This window comes from Arachis ipaensis, chromosome B5 (genome assembly GCF_059453495.1).
Source record: "Arachis ipaensis isolate K30076 ecotype BB chromosome B5, ASM5945349v1, whole genome shotgun sequence".
NCBI classification, from domain to species: domain Eukaryota; kingdom Viridiplantae; phylum Streptophyta; class Magnoliopsida; order Fabales; family Fabaceae; genus Arachis; species Arachis ipaensis.
In genome coordinates, this window is record NC_142440.1 from 12,590,001 (window position 1) to 12,608,575 (window position 18,575).

Genomic DNA, 18,575 nt, shown 5'->3' on the forward strand with positions numbered 1-18,575 from the left:
CAACGAATTTTGGGTGTATTTCTTGAATACTTTGGGTGTATTTTTCGTAATCCTTTGGGTGTATTTCTGTAGTCCTTTTGAAGATAATGGAACTTCAGAAATACACCCAAACGATTACAGAAGTACACCCAAAATGATTACAGAAATACACCCAAACGGTTACAGGAATTTACCCAAACGATTATAGAAATACACCCAAAGGATTACAGAAAATACACCCAAAGGATTTAAAGAAATACACCCAATATTTGTGTAAAATACATCTTATGCATAATTCAGAACTCTTTCTCTTTCTTCTCCTCATCTTCTACTGCTTCTTCTTCTTCAAAAACGATTTCACCATGAAAAATCGAAAAAAAAAAGATAAAACAGAGAGAAAGAACGTAAATAAAGAAGAAGAGGAAGACGATGAAGAAGAACGTGCAGAAACGAAAGAAAAGGAGAAGAAGAAGAGTAAGAGGAAGAAGAACGTGCAGCAAGAAGAAGAAGAAGAAGAAGGAGAAAGAGAAGGCAAGAAACGAAAGAAAAGAAGAAGGAGAAGACGAAGAGGAAGAAGAATGGTTCGAAGCGTGTTTTGAGCGTTAGTTTTAATTGAACTTGTAAGGCTTACAAGCCTTAATCGCTTGTATGCCAACAATTACTCTTTTCATATTCTCAAAAATTGGTTGACTGACAACAACCTCGTCGGATGAGTCCGTCTGTTGTTCAAATTCTTCATCAGCACTTTTTACCATAGGTATCATATTAAGGTCAAATTTAATTGTCATGCTATTTGCAATGATAAAGATGACTTCTTATAAAATTCTTTGGCCTATTCTAAATTTCTAATTGTGCTTGCGATAGTATTAGAGTTGTAAATTTTGAATGAAAATAATTGAATTAACGGAAACAAAACCATATTAGAGTAGCTTTCGCCTTTCAGATTTTGTATCTCTATTGAATGATGATAAATGGCTTAATAAAAATAAAAAATTAATTACAATTAACTCATATGATACAAATTATTATTACTATTCTTTGTAATTATTATTAATCTTTATTGTATGCTTAAATATAAAAATTAAATTATAAAAAAATATTAAGTATTGATTACAAAAATGTCTAATAGTAAAGAATATAATATCATAATTAATATTATTAATAAATGGGACTGATAAAAATATGATAAGTGAATTGATAGAAGAATAAAATAAAAAATAAAATTGTTATTAAATTATATAAATGAAGTCAATTATAAAAAAATTTAATTAATTATAACTTTTTGTTACCAAATTTTATTAGATATTCGGTAGATTATAGTTAAACCTTGATTTAGTCGCTGTTAGCTAGCTATATTTAGAGGAGTAAATGAAAGTTTAATTATAATCTACCGAATACCTAATGTGCACGTGGCTACTTTCTTTCTTTCCCACCTCATCCATCCATCCATCCATCCATCCCAGTGGGCCCAACAAACTACCCCACGTTCTTTTCACGATTTCTGGTAACTGAAAAATACACTCTCTCTCATCCATCCATCCCCCGACATATTCTACTCTACTCTACTCTAAATCTTTAATAGTATCAGTGTATCACGGTACATGTCTCTTGATTTGGATAACACAGAAACTCTTGGAACAATAATTTTTGGTATAAATATTAAATTATTTTTAATAAATATAAATTATATAATTTTTATGTATAAATTTACGTAAATATATATAAGTATTAATTATTGTTGATTAATCCAAAATGATAATATTGATTAGATAATAGATACATAACGTTGCTGTAAATAAAATACACCATCCAATTAGTGCGCGTGGTAGTGTTTAATTAGAAAACTGCTACTTTCATATATTAATTGGACTATCAATTTTCGTCTTTCGGAGTGACGCTAATATGATAGATATAAATCAATCTTAGTAATGCTACTCCGGGAAGTACTAAGTGATTGAATATCACATTACTAGTTGCTATTGCTTTCACAGCTTCATTATATATAGAAAGTGATGTTACGGTGATGCTAAAACACGCAAGGACAGTTTGTCCTGATCTCAGATTTCAATTGTTAGGAGTAGCAATAATTACAGTATAGTAGAGATATGCATAATGAGCCTTATTAATTAATGAATTAGTGAGTGACTTGGATGCTAAGGGAGAGAGAACAGAAGGAGTGAATGAAGCGGTGGAACAAAACCCTCAAATGGTTCTCATATCTAACAATGAAGAGCGACCAAATATGGTCCAACATCAAATCCATCACCTTTCACTGCCGCTCAACGATTACAAGGTTCCACCTAAAATTTTCATTTTACTAAATAGTAGTTATATATTTTATTTTAAGTAACTATTCACATGAAAATGATAATTGATACGTGGATATATGTTATATCTAAAAATTTAATCAAACCGCCAATAATTCTCAATTACCTCGTTAAACAACTCTTCAACTCTCCCCTCCCCCCTCTTTTCCTCTTGTCTAATTATATAGGCGAGAGAATGAACGTGCAAAGCAAACTAAAAACGCTATATATATGCATGCATGCATAGCGAAAAGATATAAATTATTATTAAAGAATCACGAAAGAGGTCGATGGTCAAATTTGTATGTTATTTTGGAGATTTCCAAGGCATCAAATAATAGAAAATTAGAAACTAACACACCAAGCAATAATTATATCAGTATAATAATGAATCAAATATCTAACACCTCACACCCCTACACCTAACAGACCTCGTTCTTACTAAATAGGTTGTTCTGGAAGATGAAGATTAGAAGATACCAAAGCGCTCCTGAAAATGAAAGAAAATTGGGGCTAACTTAACTACTAAAGAATTAAAAGATGGAAACACATTAGATTAATTAACTCGATCACCTTTTCTTCCCTGTTAAAAAAAAAAAAACTCATACTTGATAAATGAGTATTAATTAGACCATCTCCAGTAGAAAACTCATCCCAATTCCTGTTTATGGCCCACCTGTCATAAAAAGCAACTCCACATCAGCTTTTGCGTCATAAACAATAAATAGGAACTCAAAGCATCTCTCTTCTCCATTAGGAGAACTAACTTTAGTCCCTATTGTGGTCCCACTTAATTAATTAATTAAAATACTTAAAATTAATATAATTAATTTTTTTCAATAATATTATTTAAATTTATAAATTTAAAAATAATTCATTATTAAAAGATATTAATATTAAATAAATTCATATATAATAATAATACACAATATATAATTCGAGATTATACTAATTTATAGTTTTGTATTTACAACTGCTAATTTTAATAATATCATTAGCATTTTAAATTTTAAAAATAAAAATAACCAACTCAACTAAAAATTATTTTATAAGGTATAAAAGTTAAATTTATTTTTTAATGTAAGTAAATTTAATTAATTTTAATTTAATATAATAATATAAATAATATTCAATATTAATTATAATATAAATAATTAATATAAATTATTAATTAAATAAAAACTTAATTATTTAATCTAATTAATTATTATTTAAATAATTAATATAAATTATTAATTAAATAAAAATATAATTATTTAATATAATTTTTATTATAATTATTACTAATTTAATTATTATTTAATTATTTAATTATTTCAGATTTTATATTATTATTTTTTTATAATAACTTGCCAAATGACAAGTTATTATTGGTTAATTTGAGTCTCTGCTTAGAGGGACTCCCTTACCTTGATCCTTGTGCGAGAATTCACTCCTTCTCTCCTCCAATGGTTAGAGTTCTTATATATCAGAAAAAAGTCAAAGAGAAACTCACTATTGGAGGTGCTCTTAAGGACCCTCTATTTCCAAAATGAGTATTACTAAAGATAGATGGCCTATTAAATATGTTTAACTAAGCAGACTCGCTCATATCATAGTTCGGTTATTAATGGGATGATATCCGATCCCTATCTATCCGATGATGACTTGATTAATTAATAATAATGGGACTAGGTCACATAATATTCATGCAGGACTGGATATATAGATATTAAAATTATGTTAGCAAATTCTTTTTGTTTTTAACATATAACTGAAATAAAATCATTGAATATTTACAAAACATATATAACAAAAAGAAATTGTATTACTACACATTAAAAGTAACGTTATATTATGCAAATGTACTCATTATTGAAGTATGAAAATGGGTAATTTATCATTGGTTCTTCATATAACTTTAAAAATGGTGACTTTAGATCTATTTAGACTAACTTAAAATATAATTTGAATCTAGCTTTCAAACTATATGTCAAATTTAAAAAAAAATATATCTAAATCTATTGAGCTTCCTATATGGATGCAAATAATCATCAGCAACCTAGTCTAGTAGTGCCCATTTGCAATGCTGTGCAATATAAAGCTTGTTGTTTTGGCAGTTTATTTGAAAAGTTCATTTATGTTAATCATGGAAGTTAAGAAGGAAGACAACTTATATATATATAAAAGAAAAGATAGAAAGAAAGGTGAGTACATATTGGACTCTCGACCAAGTCCAGAGTGTTTAATATTAGTAGATTATTTGTCTATGCAGTCAATTAGTGTGCTTGACTTAATTAAAAAGGGTCCATAATTCTCCTATAAAATTAAAATTCATGTATCATTTGATACTTCAATAATTTTAATTTACCAAATTGTCAAAAGTAATTACATTATTAATCGACAATATTAAAAAGACAAAAAAATAGTTAAAATTTATTTTATTTAGTATTTATTAATTATAGTGATAATTAATAAATATTAAATAAAATAAATAATACAAAAAAATTACTAATTACAGTTGAATTTATCAGCGGATTTATCAAATAAATTCGTGAATATTTAGTTTACCGTTGGAATGAATTTGATAGGATAAACAACGCCGAAAAATATTTATCGGTGGATTATTTTATCCGACGCTAATTACTGACAAATTTTGTGTCGAATTTTACAATTAATACGATAAAAATAAATGGTTGGTTGCTCTCGAATTTTTTTGAGGGTAATATTGGCGCCATGTTATGTTTTGTGGTGCCTATTTATCGTCGGATTATTTTCGGCAGTATACAATTTTTTTTGGCACAATTAACAGTTAAGTTAAAATTTTTAAAAAATTTTTTAGAGCACAAATTCTAAATATCAGAAATCAACTAATAATTTTATTAAACATCAAGGGTCTGAATATAATAAAAAGTCGAAGAAGTCAAATACAATGAAATAAAGATAAAATAAATTAAATTTCTAAACCCTATGGATCTCGGTAATCGTCGTCGTCATCTTTCCCCTGTTGAAACGGCGGACTAGGTGCTGATGTCAGTACCCACCAACAGTGTCGCTACTGCTTCTAGCGTGTATCTGCTCGTTGTATACAGCCATTTGGTCTCGGAAGTGCTCTAGCCGCTCCAATTTTTTCGTTAGCTCTAACCTGATGGCAACGGTGTTTCCCACGCGTGCAAGAAATTCGTTGTACCTCTTCTCAGACTGCTGAGCTTGTTAGTAAAGCTCCTGTGTGAGCGAATTTCTGCACCTCCTCTCTCAAATCGACAACTTTAGCAAAGAGAATATATAGCAATTAACACTAATTCGCATATATACAACACATATCCATTAACATTTATATTATTTTAAAAAAATTTTGACATAACCTCCCCTAAAATTTGTATATATCCATCTTTATGGTTCTCATAAATCCGACTAATCTCAATCCACAACATCACTCAAAACTCAATTAAAACACAATCCAGTCCAAACAAATTCAAATTCAAATTCAAGAAATATATAACAATATATTAAACTAATTTTTAGATATTCTTTAACAGATTCTAAATTATCACCTAATTAAAGCAGCAAGCAACTTAAAAAAAAATTTTGCACCAAAAAATAATTTTCAAGTTAAATATTAAGAACAAATTAATTAAAAAATATAATAAAAATTTCCCTAAATAACCTGAATAATCAGCACAATCAACAATAATAAACATAAATCCAATTTTGTAATAACAAGTAAGCTCAAATTTTAATCCAGTTCAAATAAATTCAAATTTAAATTCAAGAAATATAACATGTTAAACTAATTTTTATAAATTCTCTTGTTGGTTCTAAATTATCATCTACCTGAAGCAGCAAGTAACTTGAAAAAAAAATTAAAGCACCAAAAAATAATTTTCAAGTTAAAGATTAAGAACAATTTAAATCAACAACAACAACAATAATAATAATAATAATAATTTCACTAAACAACCTGAATAATCAACACAAATCAACAATAATCAATACAAATTCTATTTTATAATAACAAATAAGTTCATACCTTAATCCAGTCTGAACAAATTCAAATTCAAATTCATCAAGAAACATAATAATATGTTGAAATAATTTTTATAAATTTTTTAATTGATTCTAAATTATCACCTAATTGAAGCAGCAAGCAATTTGAAAAAGAAATTAAAGCACCAAAAAATAATTTTCAAGTTAAAGATTAAGAACAAATTAAACCAACAATAATAAAAAATATATAATAAAAACTTTAGTAAGTAACCTGAATAATAATCAACACAAATCAACAATAATCAACACAAATCTTATTTATAATAACAAGTAAGCTCAGACCTTAATCTTATTTTAGAAGTTTAGAAGTATTACCTAAAATGAGCTTTAACAGAAAAAAAAAACGGCTGAGCAGGAGCTTCTGACATTCCTCCTACGCCGACGCCGAGAAGAAGAGTAGCAGGAGAAGAAGAAGAGCAAAAGCGACGGCAAAAGCGTTTCCAACAGTAGCGGCAACAGAAGCATGAGAGGATGCCATTGGAGGGACTGCCGGAGAGGACAGCAACTGCCGAAGAGGTGTTGATGGAGAGAAGAGATGAGAGTTAGAGAGAGATTGGGAAGCGAGAGGTTAGAGAAAGAGAGATATATTCGAAATGAAGGGAAAAAGGGTTTGTGGTTCGAATTTAGGACCCTATTACCGTTGAATTTATTGGCGGTAACGTGTTACAGGTCATCAAAATACAGTGTTTCACTAAACGTGTTTACTATTAGAATAATCCGACAGTAAATCCCATGCTATATTTCGCGACTATTTTTTTTGTTTTTCTTCTAACTATTATCGCAAATTTACTGTTGAAAACAGAAATCTGCCGGTAATAATTTTATCAGACAAATTTTACACTTAAACTATCAATAAATTTATCCTTAAAATTGACACTAATGTGCAATACTAAATTCGACGATAAATTTAACGATACTCAACATTTTTTTTATAGTGAAATTTAGATTGTTTTGACTGAATTTTTTTCTAAAATATTATTATTAGTAATAATTGAGAGAAGTAGTTTTATATGGAAAGTAAGAGGTTCAATTTAATTATTAAATCTTATACTAATTAACTTAACCACAGTAGCACAATAAACTAAAAAAAACTAAATCCAATTGTAACGTAAATTGAATTGAGTTTAATTAGGTAGTTAATTATTTTATATTAATATTAATTAATTTTCTAAAATTATTTTTATTTTAATTATAAATTATAATTTTAAATTTTAAAATATTTAAAAAATATAAATTAAAAAAATAATTTTATAATAAAAAATTGACTAATATTAATTAAATTAGTTTTTTAGTTGGCTAATACATAAATGGATTTTCCGTTTCGTGAACCCAACTACATGCCTAGATTTTTCACTATATTCAAAAGAATGATCGAGAATGACTTGTACTAAAAGAAAAAAAAAACAAAAATATTATTTTTATATTAAAATTAACCGCTAAAATCAGTTATTACTATATTTGTGTATAAATAATTAAATATATATAGTTTAATTTAATTTATTTTTGTTTATTTATATTTTAATATGTATTTTATACTAATAACTAATTTTAATAGCTAATTTTAATGTACACATAGCATTAGAGACGGATCTACTTATATTATAGTGGACCTCCACTACAATTTAGAATTTTTTTAAATAGTACATAATAATAATATTTATTTGTCTCTATTAAATTATTAAATTTGACCCCACAATAATTTTTTATTCAACTTTTGAAATTTGATAGTCAATTGAAAAATTTCATATTAGATGTGCATTATAATGATAATAAATTTTCAAATTTAAATGAGATTGGTGTTCTTTTTTAGAAATCGACTTGAAAGAATATTATCTATCCATTAGTGTTTTTTTCTTTTGAAATTAGTTTTAATTTTTTCATAACGATTACACTAATTGAATGAACTTTTTCAACTGTAAATATCATTAAGATCAGAGCTAATTGTATGAAAGGTGAATTTTAAATATTTTTAAATAATTATTGTCAATAAAAAATTATTCAATTTTTTAAAATATGAAATATACAAAAATAAAATATATTATATGTTATTATTTAAATTACTATTTTAATTTTTAATTTGTAATTAAATATTCTAAAGACTAATCATATTTTATAATAACAAAATATAATATATCAACAATTATATTACATATATATAAAAAAAATAATTATTTATACAAAATAAATTTTAAAATATAAAATATATATTAAAAATAAGTTAAATTATATATATATATATATATATATATATATATATATATAAATTCATAGTAGATACATAAATTTATAATAGATAATTTGATAGTTAATTTTTTATGTAAATATAATATTTTTATTATAAAAATTATCATGTTATATATATTTTTCTATTATCAAAATTTTATAGATGCGTCGTTGTATAGCATCGTTGAAAAAAAATAAAGTTTAAATAAAAAGAGATACTAAATTCCCTATACAAATATGTTTGATTTCATAAGGGAGGGGAAAGCCTCAATCATTTTAGTATTGATGATGGTAATGTTTTAACAATTTTTTTTTAGTTAATATTTTAAACTTTAAATATTAAATTATAAATTTTAATAATATAAAATAAAATATTTATCAAATATTAATTAATATTAGTAAAAATTGTTAATTAATCTTTCTCGCTCAAGATAGCATATTTAGCGGACTGTGAGATTTAATTGATATAATCAAGTTGCATGAATTATTTGAATGACAACGCACCTAAGCCTTCATAGTTATCACTTTATGGTATTACCGTATTAGTAGGTCTGAATAATGGTTTATTTACCCACTAATTCAAAGTTTCAAACTGAACCTATGCCTATTCGCAAATCTCCTTTCCTCAATCAACTCTAAAATAATCAACTTTTAGCTACACATTTAAGTATTTAACTTCCTATTTTCCTCTTACTTTTACTTAATTTTTTCGTTTGGAATGAAATACGTGCGTGTGAAAAAATTCACTATTCTTACATGAATATAGTTTTTTTTTTTTTTTAATATTTTAGTAAAATAACAGAGGTAGGATATACTAGCTTGTTCCAAATCTAACAAGAAAAAAAAGGCCCTCCGTGCTTTTTCAAGTCAAAATTCTATAGTATTATTCATGTGTATTGCGTCAAAACATATGACAGAAAAGAGAAGAAAGAAACAAAAAGCTTAATGGAAATTCTTAATCCCTTTCTAAATTTCAAATCACAGGAGGCTTAAATAATTTTCTATTCTGGTTTACTTTTTGCATCGTCAGTTTAATAACTCTTCAAACGCTGTTAAAGGCACATACAAGAGAAGCGCGCCTTGTCCAAACCTGTGTGTCGTCGCCCTTCGACCTTTTTACCCATTTTTTCTTATTCTTAAATTAATTAAAATCTCCAATTGCAATATTTAGAGGATTCGGTAAATTGTATCAATCAACCAAAATTAATTAAATTGTGTAATGTCATGATACTGTTATATATACTTATATGGGCGACTAAACAATTATATATAGACACGTATATTGATACGCAGGACGGTCTTATATATGACTATTTTTCTGGCTGAAAACAACACACCCTTTTAATTTCGCTTTCCCGTGGTTGGTCTTACAGTAATCTAAATTATTTTTTCTTTTCCTTCTTAGAATCATTTCCGTGAAAGCAAAAATTACAATATAATACGAATATTTTTTTTCTTCTAAATAAAAAATTTTATGCGTACTTATATACAATATTTTCACAAGAGAATGAGATATATATATCAAACTCATTGAAATACGAGTGTTAAATTGATGTTTTATTTTTTTATTAACGCTATATCTGATAATTCCTAATTAATATTATGTTTAGCACTTGCGAAAGTAAAATCTGTATACTGTAAAGACATCATATATATAGCTTTAGATGTTTATATAGCTCATTTTTTTATGGAAATGAAATGAGTAATATAATTTTTGGTATCTTTTAAAATTATAGGATGAATCAAAATTGAAAGGTCTGATTTTTATATTTTAAATTTTTTTAAAATAAAAATTAAAAAATTTGATTTTTAAATTCTAGAAATTAAAAAAATTGATTTTTGTATCTCATTAAATAATATCATATTTAAAATTAACAATCTAACCATTCATAATTTTTAAAAAAATACCATTATAAATGTAATATCAAAAATAAAAAATTATTTATATACGTTACAATATTTTCCTTTCATGTCAAAGTAAAAAAAATAAATAAATAAAAAAAGTGTTGCCGCAAATTTTCACCTACTTAGAGGAGATATTTTTAAGAAATAAGAGGGTCCACAATTTTGTGTTCAATATTGAAGCTCCACAGGAAAAGTGTGTATATAAGGCACCATACTATATGTCTCTACTTAGCAACATTTACAGTTGCATTATTGTCCCTCGTGACCAAAAGTCACAAGTGCTATCGCCACATGCACATAATCCATTTCTCCCTCATCGATCCCTTGCCAAAATAGTGTTTACAACTTATTATTTAGCCATTGATTAAGTCTATTACATAGCCAAATAGTTATGGATACGATTCAAAAGCCACTACTAAGCATAGCCAACTTTGAGCTCCAACCGCTCCACATGGCCGCCATGCTCGTAATCCCACTGATGTTGCTGCTAGGTTTAGTCTCTAGAATCCGCCGAAGGCCACCGTATCCACCAGGGCCTAAAGGCTTACCCATCATAGGTAATTAAACTTCCATTTCTATTTTTACTTCGTAAATCAATAAATTTAGAGTATCAAATGCAACTTTTTTATTACACGCACCAACACACTACCTCTTTTATAGAGAAAAGGAAAGTTACCTGTCCTCTCAGTATAAGAAAAAATTTATATTTTGTAAAACAATGTTATTTCTTATTTTTATATTAATAAAATGGTTAAAGTTTGAAAGAAATGAAGAATGGATCGGAGAAGATTACCTAAAAAATCTCTCCTATATATGTCTGTATGTAGTATATAGACAAAGATTCGAATCACTTTAGAAAATAGTGTTATGGAATGTTTGAGATTAGGTGGATAAGAATATGTACTTTTAACCAAAAAATTATGAAGCTAGCCTATATTTTTATAAACCTAGATAATATATATGCCAAAAAATGCTTTTATACTAAAAACTGTTCCTTCTAATCGTGTAAATAATAATTTAATTCTCTTTCATAACAATGGATCGGATATTTGTTTTGTTAATTTTAGTCTTATTGATGGAAAGAAAGTATTAACATTTTTTTTCCATATTGTTACAGGCAACATGCTTATGATGGAACAATTAACACACCGTGGGCTGGCTAAACTAGCAAGAGAATACGGCGGAATCTTCCATTTGCGAATGGGGTTCCTCCACATGGTGGCGATTTCCGACCCTGACTCAGCACGCCAAGTCCTCCAAGTCCAAGACAACATCTTCTCCAACCGTCCAGCCACCATAGCCATAAGCTACCTAACCTACGACCGCGCGGACATGGCCTTCGCCCACTACGGCCCCTTCTGGCGCCAGATGCGTAAGCTCTGTGTCATGAAGCTCTTCAGCCGCAAGCGCCAAGAGTCATGGGAGTCCGTCAGAGACGAAGTCGACAAGGTGGTCGGTTCCGTCGTCTCCAACACCGGAAAACCCGTCAACATTGGCGAACTCGTTTTCAACCTTACCAAGAACATCATCTACCGCGCCGCCTTCGGGTCCAGTTCCCAAGAAGGTCAAGACGAGTTCATCAAGATCCTTCAGGAATTCTCGAAGCTGTTTGGAGCTTTCAACGTCGCAGATTTCATCCCTTTCCTTGGTGGAATCGATCCTCAGGGCCTTAACAACAGGCTCGTCAAGGCTCGAGCTGCGTTGGACAGTTTCATTGACGGGATCATCGATGAGCATGTTCACAAGGTGAAGAACAACAACAACAACAATGATCACAGTAATAATATTGAAGAGTCTGATATGGTGGATGAGTTGTTGGCTTTCTACAGCGAGGAGGCCAAGCTAAACAATGAAGCGGACGATCTGCACAACTCTATCAAACTCACAAAGGACAACATCAAAGCCATCATTATGGTATAGTCATTCTCTTTCACTCTCTGCTCTTACTAAATTAATTAATTAAACAAATTTTAATTTGATTGTGACATGTCTCTTATTTGAGACTGCTATAGTGTTGTACTACTTACTGTAAATCTATCACGGAATTAGTAAGAATCTAATAAACGTAATTAAATCAATTAAACTCATTTCAAATTGGTTGATCTGTCATAAATGCCCCTAAGTAATGATTGTGTCCCAATGTTATACAGTGAGGAGTCAGTTAATCTTTTCGTAAAAAAGGAAAGACCGTTTGCAGGCCAAAAATATGACTATGATATATTAATGCTATTTCATGTTGTTTGCTAATCAAATAAGGTGCGGTGACAAAAGTAGATAAGATTGAATGTATAAGCAATATGTGAATGAGTAAAACCAGCAAACGTTAAGTGATCTCTGTACCATTCCCATAATATATATATTAACAAGTGGATTGGATTCTTTATTCATTGTTGTTATTTCCCTCTCTAGGATACCTACATTTTATTTTCCATTTCCTTCATTCCAATTTTTAGTCCAGCAGTGGCACACATGTATGTACACAAACAAAATCAAGTAGATACTACTCTTGTATAAATTTCATATATATTAAAGCAAAAAAAAAAAAAAAAAAAGCAAACTAGCGAAAGCTGGAAAGCAAATGAGCAAGATCATAGTAATAGTATAGTATATTACTATTGTGACTTTTTTTGTGGTGTACATTATTATTGACTTTATCTCTTGGTTATATGGATATGGTACAATTATTAATATTCTCTTTTTATTTTTATCGTGATGGTATTATACTATTGGAAACATTTCAGGTGCACCGCAATTAAAATCAACGGCTAAAATAATTGGTGCACCGGTACTCCCGGTGCACCTGAAATGTTTCCTATACTATTATGTTACAATTATTATTGTCTTTGATATTTGTGTAATTCTTGTTTCCGTAACATGAATAGGACGTGATGTTTGGAGGTACAGAGACGGTAGCGTCGGCAATAGAGTGGGCAATGGCAGAACTCATGAGAAGCCCAGAAGATCTGAAGCGGGTTCAACAAGAGCTGGCCCAAGTTGTGGGCCTGGACCGTCGGGTAGAGGAGTCCGACTTCGAGAAGCTCACCTACCTCCGTTGCGCACTCAAGGAGACCCTCCGCCTCCACCCGCCGATCCCTCTCCTCCTCCACGAAACAGCGGAAGAAACAACCGTCGGAGGCTACTTTATCCCGAAGCGGGCGCGCGTCATGATCAACGCGTGGGCTATAGGAAGGGACCCGAGCAGCTGGGAGGAGCCGGAGACGTTCAGGCCCGGGCGGTTCTTGAAGGCCGGCGTTCCGGACTTCAAGGGAAGCAACTTCGAGTTCATACCGTTCGGATCGGGTCGAAGGTCTTGCCCGGGGATGCAGTTGGGGCTGTACGCGCTTGAGCTGGCGGTGGCCCATCTACTCCACTGCTTCACGTGGGAGCTTCCCGACGGGATGAAGCCGAGCGAGATGGACATGAGCGACGTCTTCGGACTCACCGCTCCCAGAGCCACTCGCCTCGTCGCTGTTCCCACAAAGCGCGTGCTCTGCCCTCTCTCTTAGAAACCCAAACCAACAACCTTCTTCTCCAAACATAACAAACACTTTCCCGCCCTTTTTTTTATTGTAATTTTTTTCTCTCTCTCTTTTTTTAATCCGCCCACCCAAAATTATACATAAAGAAAACGTATCTATATATGTATGTATCTATGAAAATGGAAATAACGAACCCAACAAGGAAGTAATGTCTAGTTTGCTGCTTCTATTTTTTTTCCCTTTTAATTAATTTGTGAGAGGACACTTAATTAGGTTATTGATGTGATGTAAGGTTTGCTGCAAGCAAAATTATACAGTGGTAATCGTTGACGTTATTGTTTCCACCCGCCTCCAACTTTCGTGGCTATTTGTCGCAAGGAAAATGTGAATCAAGTTCATGCATTATTAGAAGGTGAAAAAACTGTGAAAGTATGTGACAGGTTATAATTAAACAATATAGCATATTTGGTCCGGCAAATCTAAGTGCATTAGTAATTTAGTTTGTGTTTTTATTTCTAATTTGAGATTGAAACCCAGCGCGAGTTGTTGTCGTTGAAGGTTTTACTTCGTTGTCTCAAGAGTTTGTATTATATATATGTTGCATTGTTTGTTGTAGGTTGTAACCTGAAGGATCCATTGGCTCCTCATACTTTTCCATATATAAATAATGTGGTAGCCATCCATGTTTTCAAAGTTAGCGTGGACTGCGTGGTGAGGAATTTAATTTTGGTAGGGAAGGTGACGGAATTGAAGTTGATTTTTTATGTGATAATCAAAAAGCAAGTAATCATGTGTCAACAAAACAGTTCAAAATTAATGAGTATCATCAATTAGTAGTTGAAAATAATAATAATAATAATCTAATTAAAGATAGATAGAGATGCAGTGATGCTATTAAAGCACGATTACCTGATTTGATCCAACTTCTAATGAAAAAGACTCTATGCGGACATATCGATCTTCTTTCCATGCATATCTATTTCTTTTTGGCACCAGTAGTAACAAATATAGGTTAAACGAACACGAAGAAATTAAACATTTGTTAAGTATTATGTGGGGATGAGAACTGAGGGTCACTTGTTGATATGAAAAGGACATAGGGATTTTGAAGCTTATCCTGAATTTGCTTGTGGTTAGGTTTACCACTACATTCCGAAATGGCGGTATTTAATTATATCTCTAATGTATATTACCAATTGTTAATAAAATTAATAAAGTGGACTTGATGAAAATAACATTATGTTATAATATTATTTATAGTTTACTTGATTGACATCACATACGTAATACGGTATCCAAATGCATGGAGGAAAATCAACAGAACTGGGGTGTTTAGGTGAGAGTGAAAATTGAAGAGAGGATATATATGAGGCTTTGCTTTAAATTAGAATTCAAAGGATGAAATTAAGAATTGAAAGTGATGGGGCGCGTCGTTGTTGTGTGTGGGGCACATGGGGTTTTGTGATTTAGTGTTTGTATATATAGACATATAGTAACTCGGCAAATTGAAAGAGTTTGAAGTGTCAAGTGTCAACAGTGTATACAACCTTCAACTACCACAAATGAACACATACATTATACATGATTGATGATTGGCAGTTCCTTTTGTTTGCTTGTAACCCTTTCTTGCTGCTCCTGACGACCATGCTTCTTTGGCACAATGCTTTCATTTGTTTTTGTTTGTTTCGGATTTTGTGTTCAGATTCAGAATCATCATTCAACATCCATGTTCATGTACGTCTTGTTTTTGTTTCATTCTACCATCACCATAAACAAATGGAGATGTTAATGGAAAGGATAACAAGTAGACTTTGGTTTAGTGATCACTTACGCAATCCCACTGATGTTAATTTAAAAATCACCTGGGAAAACCCCCCAAAAAATTTAGATAAATATAGGCTTATGTTCTAAAGTGGAAACTTAAGTGTAATTAATTTGATGTGAAATTAATAATTAGAATAATTATATAATAATTTAGTCAAATTTATTAAATTATTTAATAGTTTTTAATTATTAACTTCAGATAAAGTTAATTGTATCTAAGTTTTTACCATGTTCTAATTGATTTTTAGGATTAGTATTATTAAATTATTTTAAGAAAAATATTAGAGAGCTATGAAAATTTATTTTTAGTTATCAGTTAGTCATTAATATTTAAAAATATAAGATAAAATATTGATGGTAATCAATGACTAAGAGAAATGGCTAAGAGAAGGGAGTTGAATCTTAACCTCTCCTTTTACTGAATATTACTTTATGACTTTTAAAGGAATTTCAGGAAATATTTTCACTTTTTGTCTCATAATAAGTTAAGAGACATTTTTGTTTTGTCTCGTAATAAGTTGAGAGACATTTTTCATTTTGTCTCCTGCAAACCAAAAACAGAGAAGAAGCTGAGAAGAGAGAATCACACCAAGATGTATCATGGTTCAACTGCTAAGTGCAATGCAACCTACATCCAGTCTCCATCACAACAATGATGAAATTTCACTATCTTTTACAAGATTTCAAACACCAATTCTTTTCCTAAGATCTACCCAATCCTATCAGGGACAAACCAAGATTCTACACCTAATCTAAATTTGATTAGGACTCAAAACCTAGTTTTCAACTGCAACGTGCTAACCCAACTTGTAAGGGAATCCTCACAAGATCATGAAACACAACATTCAGACGTACAAAGAAACTCTGATACATCTATGATTTTTCTCTAAAATTGATTACTGACTTTTTTCTCTCACTAGCTTTTTCTTACAAACTTCACCATGTTTGTCTTTTACCATGAGACCCAGACAGTCAATACTAAGAAAAAGAAAACAAAATGAACATCTTTGAAGGAGAAGAACTCAGAGAGTTTGGATAGCTATGAGAACTTTGTACTTTCACTTTCTCTCCTTGATCTCAACCCTTGGCCGTTCACCCTTAATATAGAAGGGAAAGCTTCCAAGGTTGAAACCAGTTCAACCAAGCAACTTCTTCTCCAACCCAAAAACAGTTTCGGTTCGGACAAAGAGAAGAGAGAGGAAAAACCAAAAACCAACATGCATGTACATCTCTCAACCCTTTTCATCAAGATCCTTCAATCTGAACCCTTGATCTTGTCTTTGGCTCCAAGAAAGGATTCGGACCCTTGATGAACCTCTGACCTTGGACAGCTCCTTACTTTCCATTTCTGCTTCTTCCTACGTGTAGTTCGGCAGCTACCTTCTTTCTTTGATGAACAAAAATGGAAGTGAACTTTTGCAACTGAGATCTTCCTCTCTGACAGAGGCGGATTGCTTCTATTTTTGGTTTCGAAAATCTTGAAGCCCTTCTTCAAATCTTGCCTTCAATGGCAAAAATCTTGTCATGCCTTTCTTCGGATCTTCTTTATTCATAGGCTTTCTTCCTCCTAGCCTTTTCTTTCATTAGGCTTTACTGTTACTTTCTCTGATAATTTGCTTCTCTTTTCTTCCATCTTCTTCTCTGACAAATGATATGACCGAAAACAAAGAGAGAAAGGAGAGAGAATAGACAAAGCATTCAATGCAATATTAAACCTAATTTAATTTTGAGTTTCGGTTACCTATGCATACATTCAATTGAATTAAAATTTGAATTCCATTAACCAATGGAGTGGGTAACCCAAGAGTGCATGCTCCAATTCTTTCTTTATTCTTTCAATTCGAACTTAGTATGATATTGGGCCAGAAAAATATTGACTTGGACTTTGTATTAGTTTTCCAGTCCAATTAGTTTTGCTGTCCCATTAAACAGTTCAACCAATTAGAATGAAATTTTTTTATCCAAGACTGATAGTTATTTGGGCTTAAAATGTCTTTGGCCCATTAATTAAAAATCGCACACTAACAAACCCATCATACAAACAATTAGAAATAAATATCAAATTAATATTTTTAATAAATATTTTAGTAATATTTAATCATTATATAAATTAAACATAAATTTTTCAAATTCAACAAATATATTATTGAATTACTAAATTAAAAAAATTAAATTAATAATTAAATAATTATAAAAAATAATAAATTTTGATATCTTTTTAATCAATAATAATAATATTAAAATTATTTTTAACTAATTTATTTTAATTACCAAATATTTTTCGATTTCAATAGTATGTACGAAAATCATTTATCTCTTTCGAAAATGAAAAGACAAATGTTTAATAGCGAGTTAAAGTCAAATTTAACTAAAGCAACACATGAGGAAAACATGAAAATGAAAATGAAAAATACATCAATCATCCATCCCTCCTAGAAAACAGGGTAAAAGATACTGTCATCTAAACTTTTTTTTTTTGAAATCAAACAGCTCAACACAATAGTAGTGGAGCGACCGACCAAGTTACATAAACTAAAAACAAATGGATCTACCAAATATAACAAATACAAATCCGTCCCCATGTCATCTCCGGCATAGCCATCAACAACTAAAGGGATCTCTACCGCTCCACTCGTTAGTACTACTCGAAGACATGTTGATGATTTCTTCAACTCCTTTGCTTGTGTGCTGAAAAATTCGTCTATTTCTTTCCAACCATAAGTTCCAGACGATCGCGTAGAAGCACCTCAACTGGTGATTACGCTTTTCCATCCTCCTCGATTCTTTTGTCCAACTAAAAAAGTGTTCTTTCATCGATTCTGGGTAAGACCAC

The 18,575-nt window shown here is 30.3% G+C and overlaps 1 protein-coding gene and 1 long non-coding RNA gene across 2 annotated transcripts in view; both read left to right on the forward strand.

The window, feature by feature from the left end:
- The window catches only part of LOC148563399 (uncharacterized), an 87,165-nt gene that overhangs the window by 44,691 nt on the left and 23,899 nt on the right, over nucleotides 1-18,575 (forward strand). The gene's annotated exons all lie outside the window — the stretch shown is intronic.
- On the forward strand, nucleotides 10,588-14,262 carry LOC107642929 (cytochrome P450 84A1). Its single transcript, XM_016346439.3, has 3 exons — nucleotides 10,588-10,996; nucleotides 11,557-12,353; nucleotides 13,322-14,262. The coding sequence occupies exons 1-3, from the start codon at nucleotides 10,831-10,833 to the stop codon at nucleotides 13,943-13,945; spliced, it is 1,587 nt and encodes a 528-aa protein (XP_016201925.2). The 5' UTR covers nucleotides 10,588-10,830; the 3' UTR covers nucleotides 13,946-14,262.

Coding starts and splice junctions, on each gene's coding strand:
- LOC107642929 (XM_016346439.3), top strand. CDS start 10,831: ATGGATACGATTCAAAAGCCACTACTAAGCATAGCCAACTTTGAGCTC. Junction 10,997..11,556: donor TAAAGGCTTACCCATCATAG/GTAATTAAACTT, acceptor ATATTGTTACAG/GCAACATGCTTATGATGGAA. Junction 12,354..13,321: donor ACATCAAAGCCATCATTATG/GTATAGTCATTC, acceptor TAACATGAATAG/GACGTGATGTTTGGAGGTAC.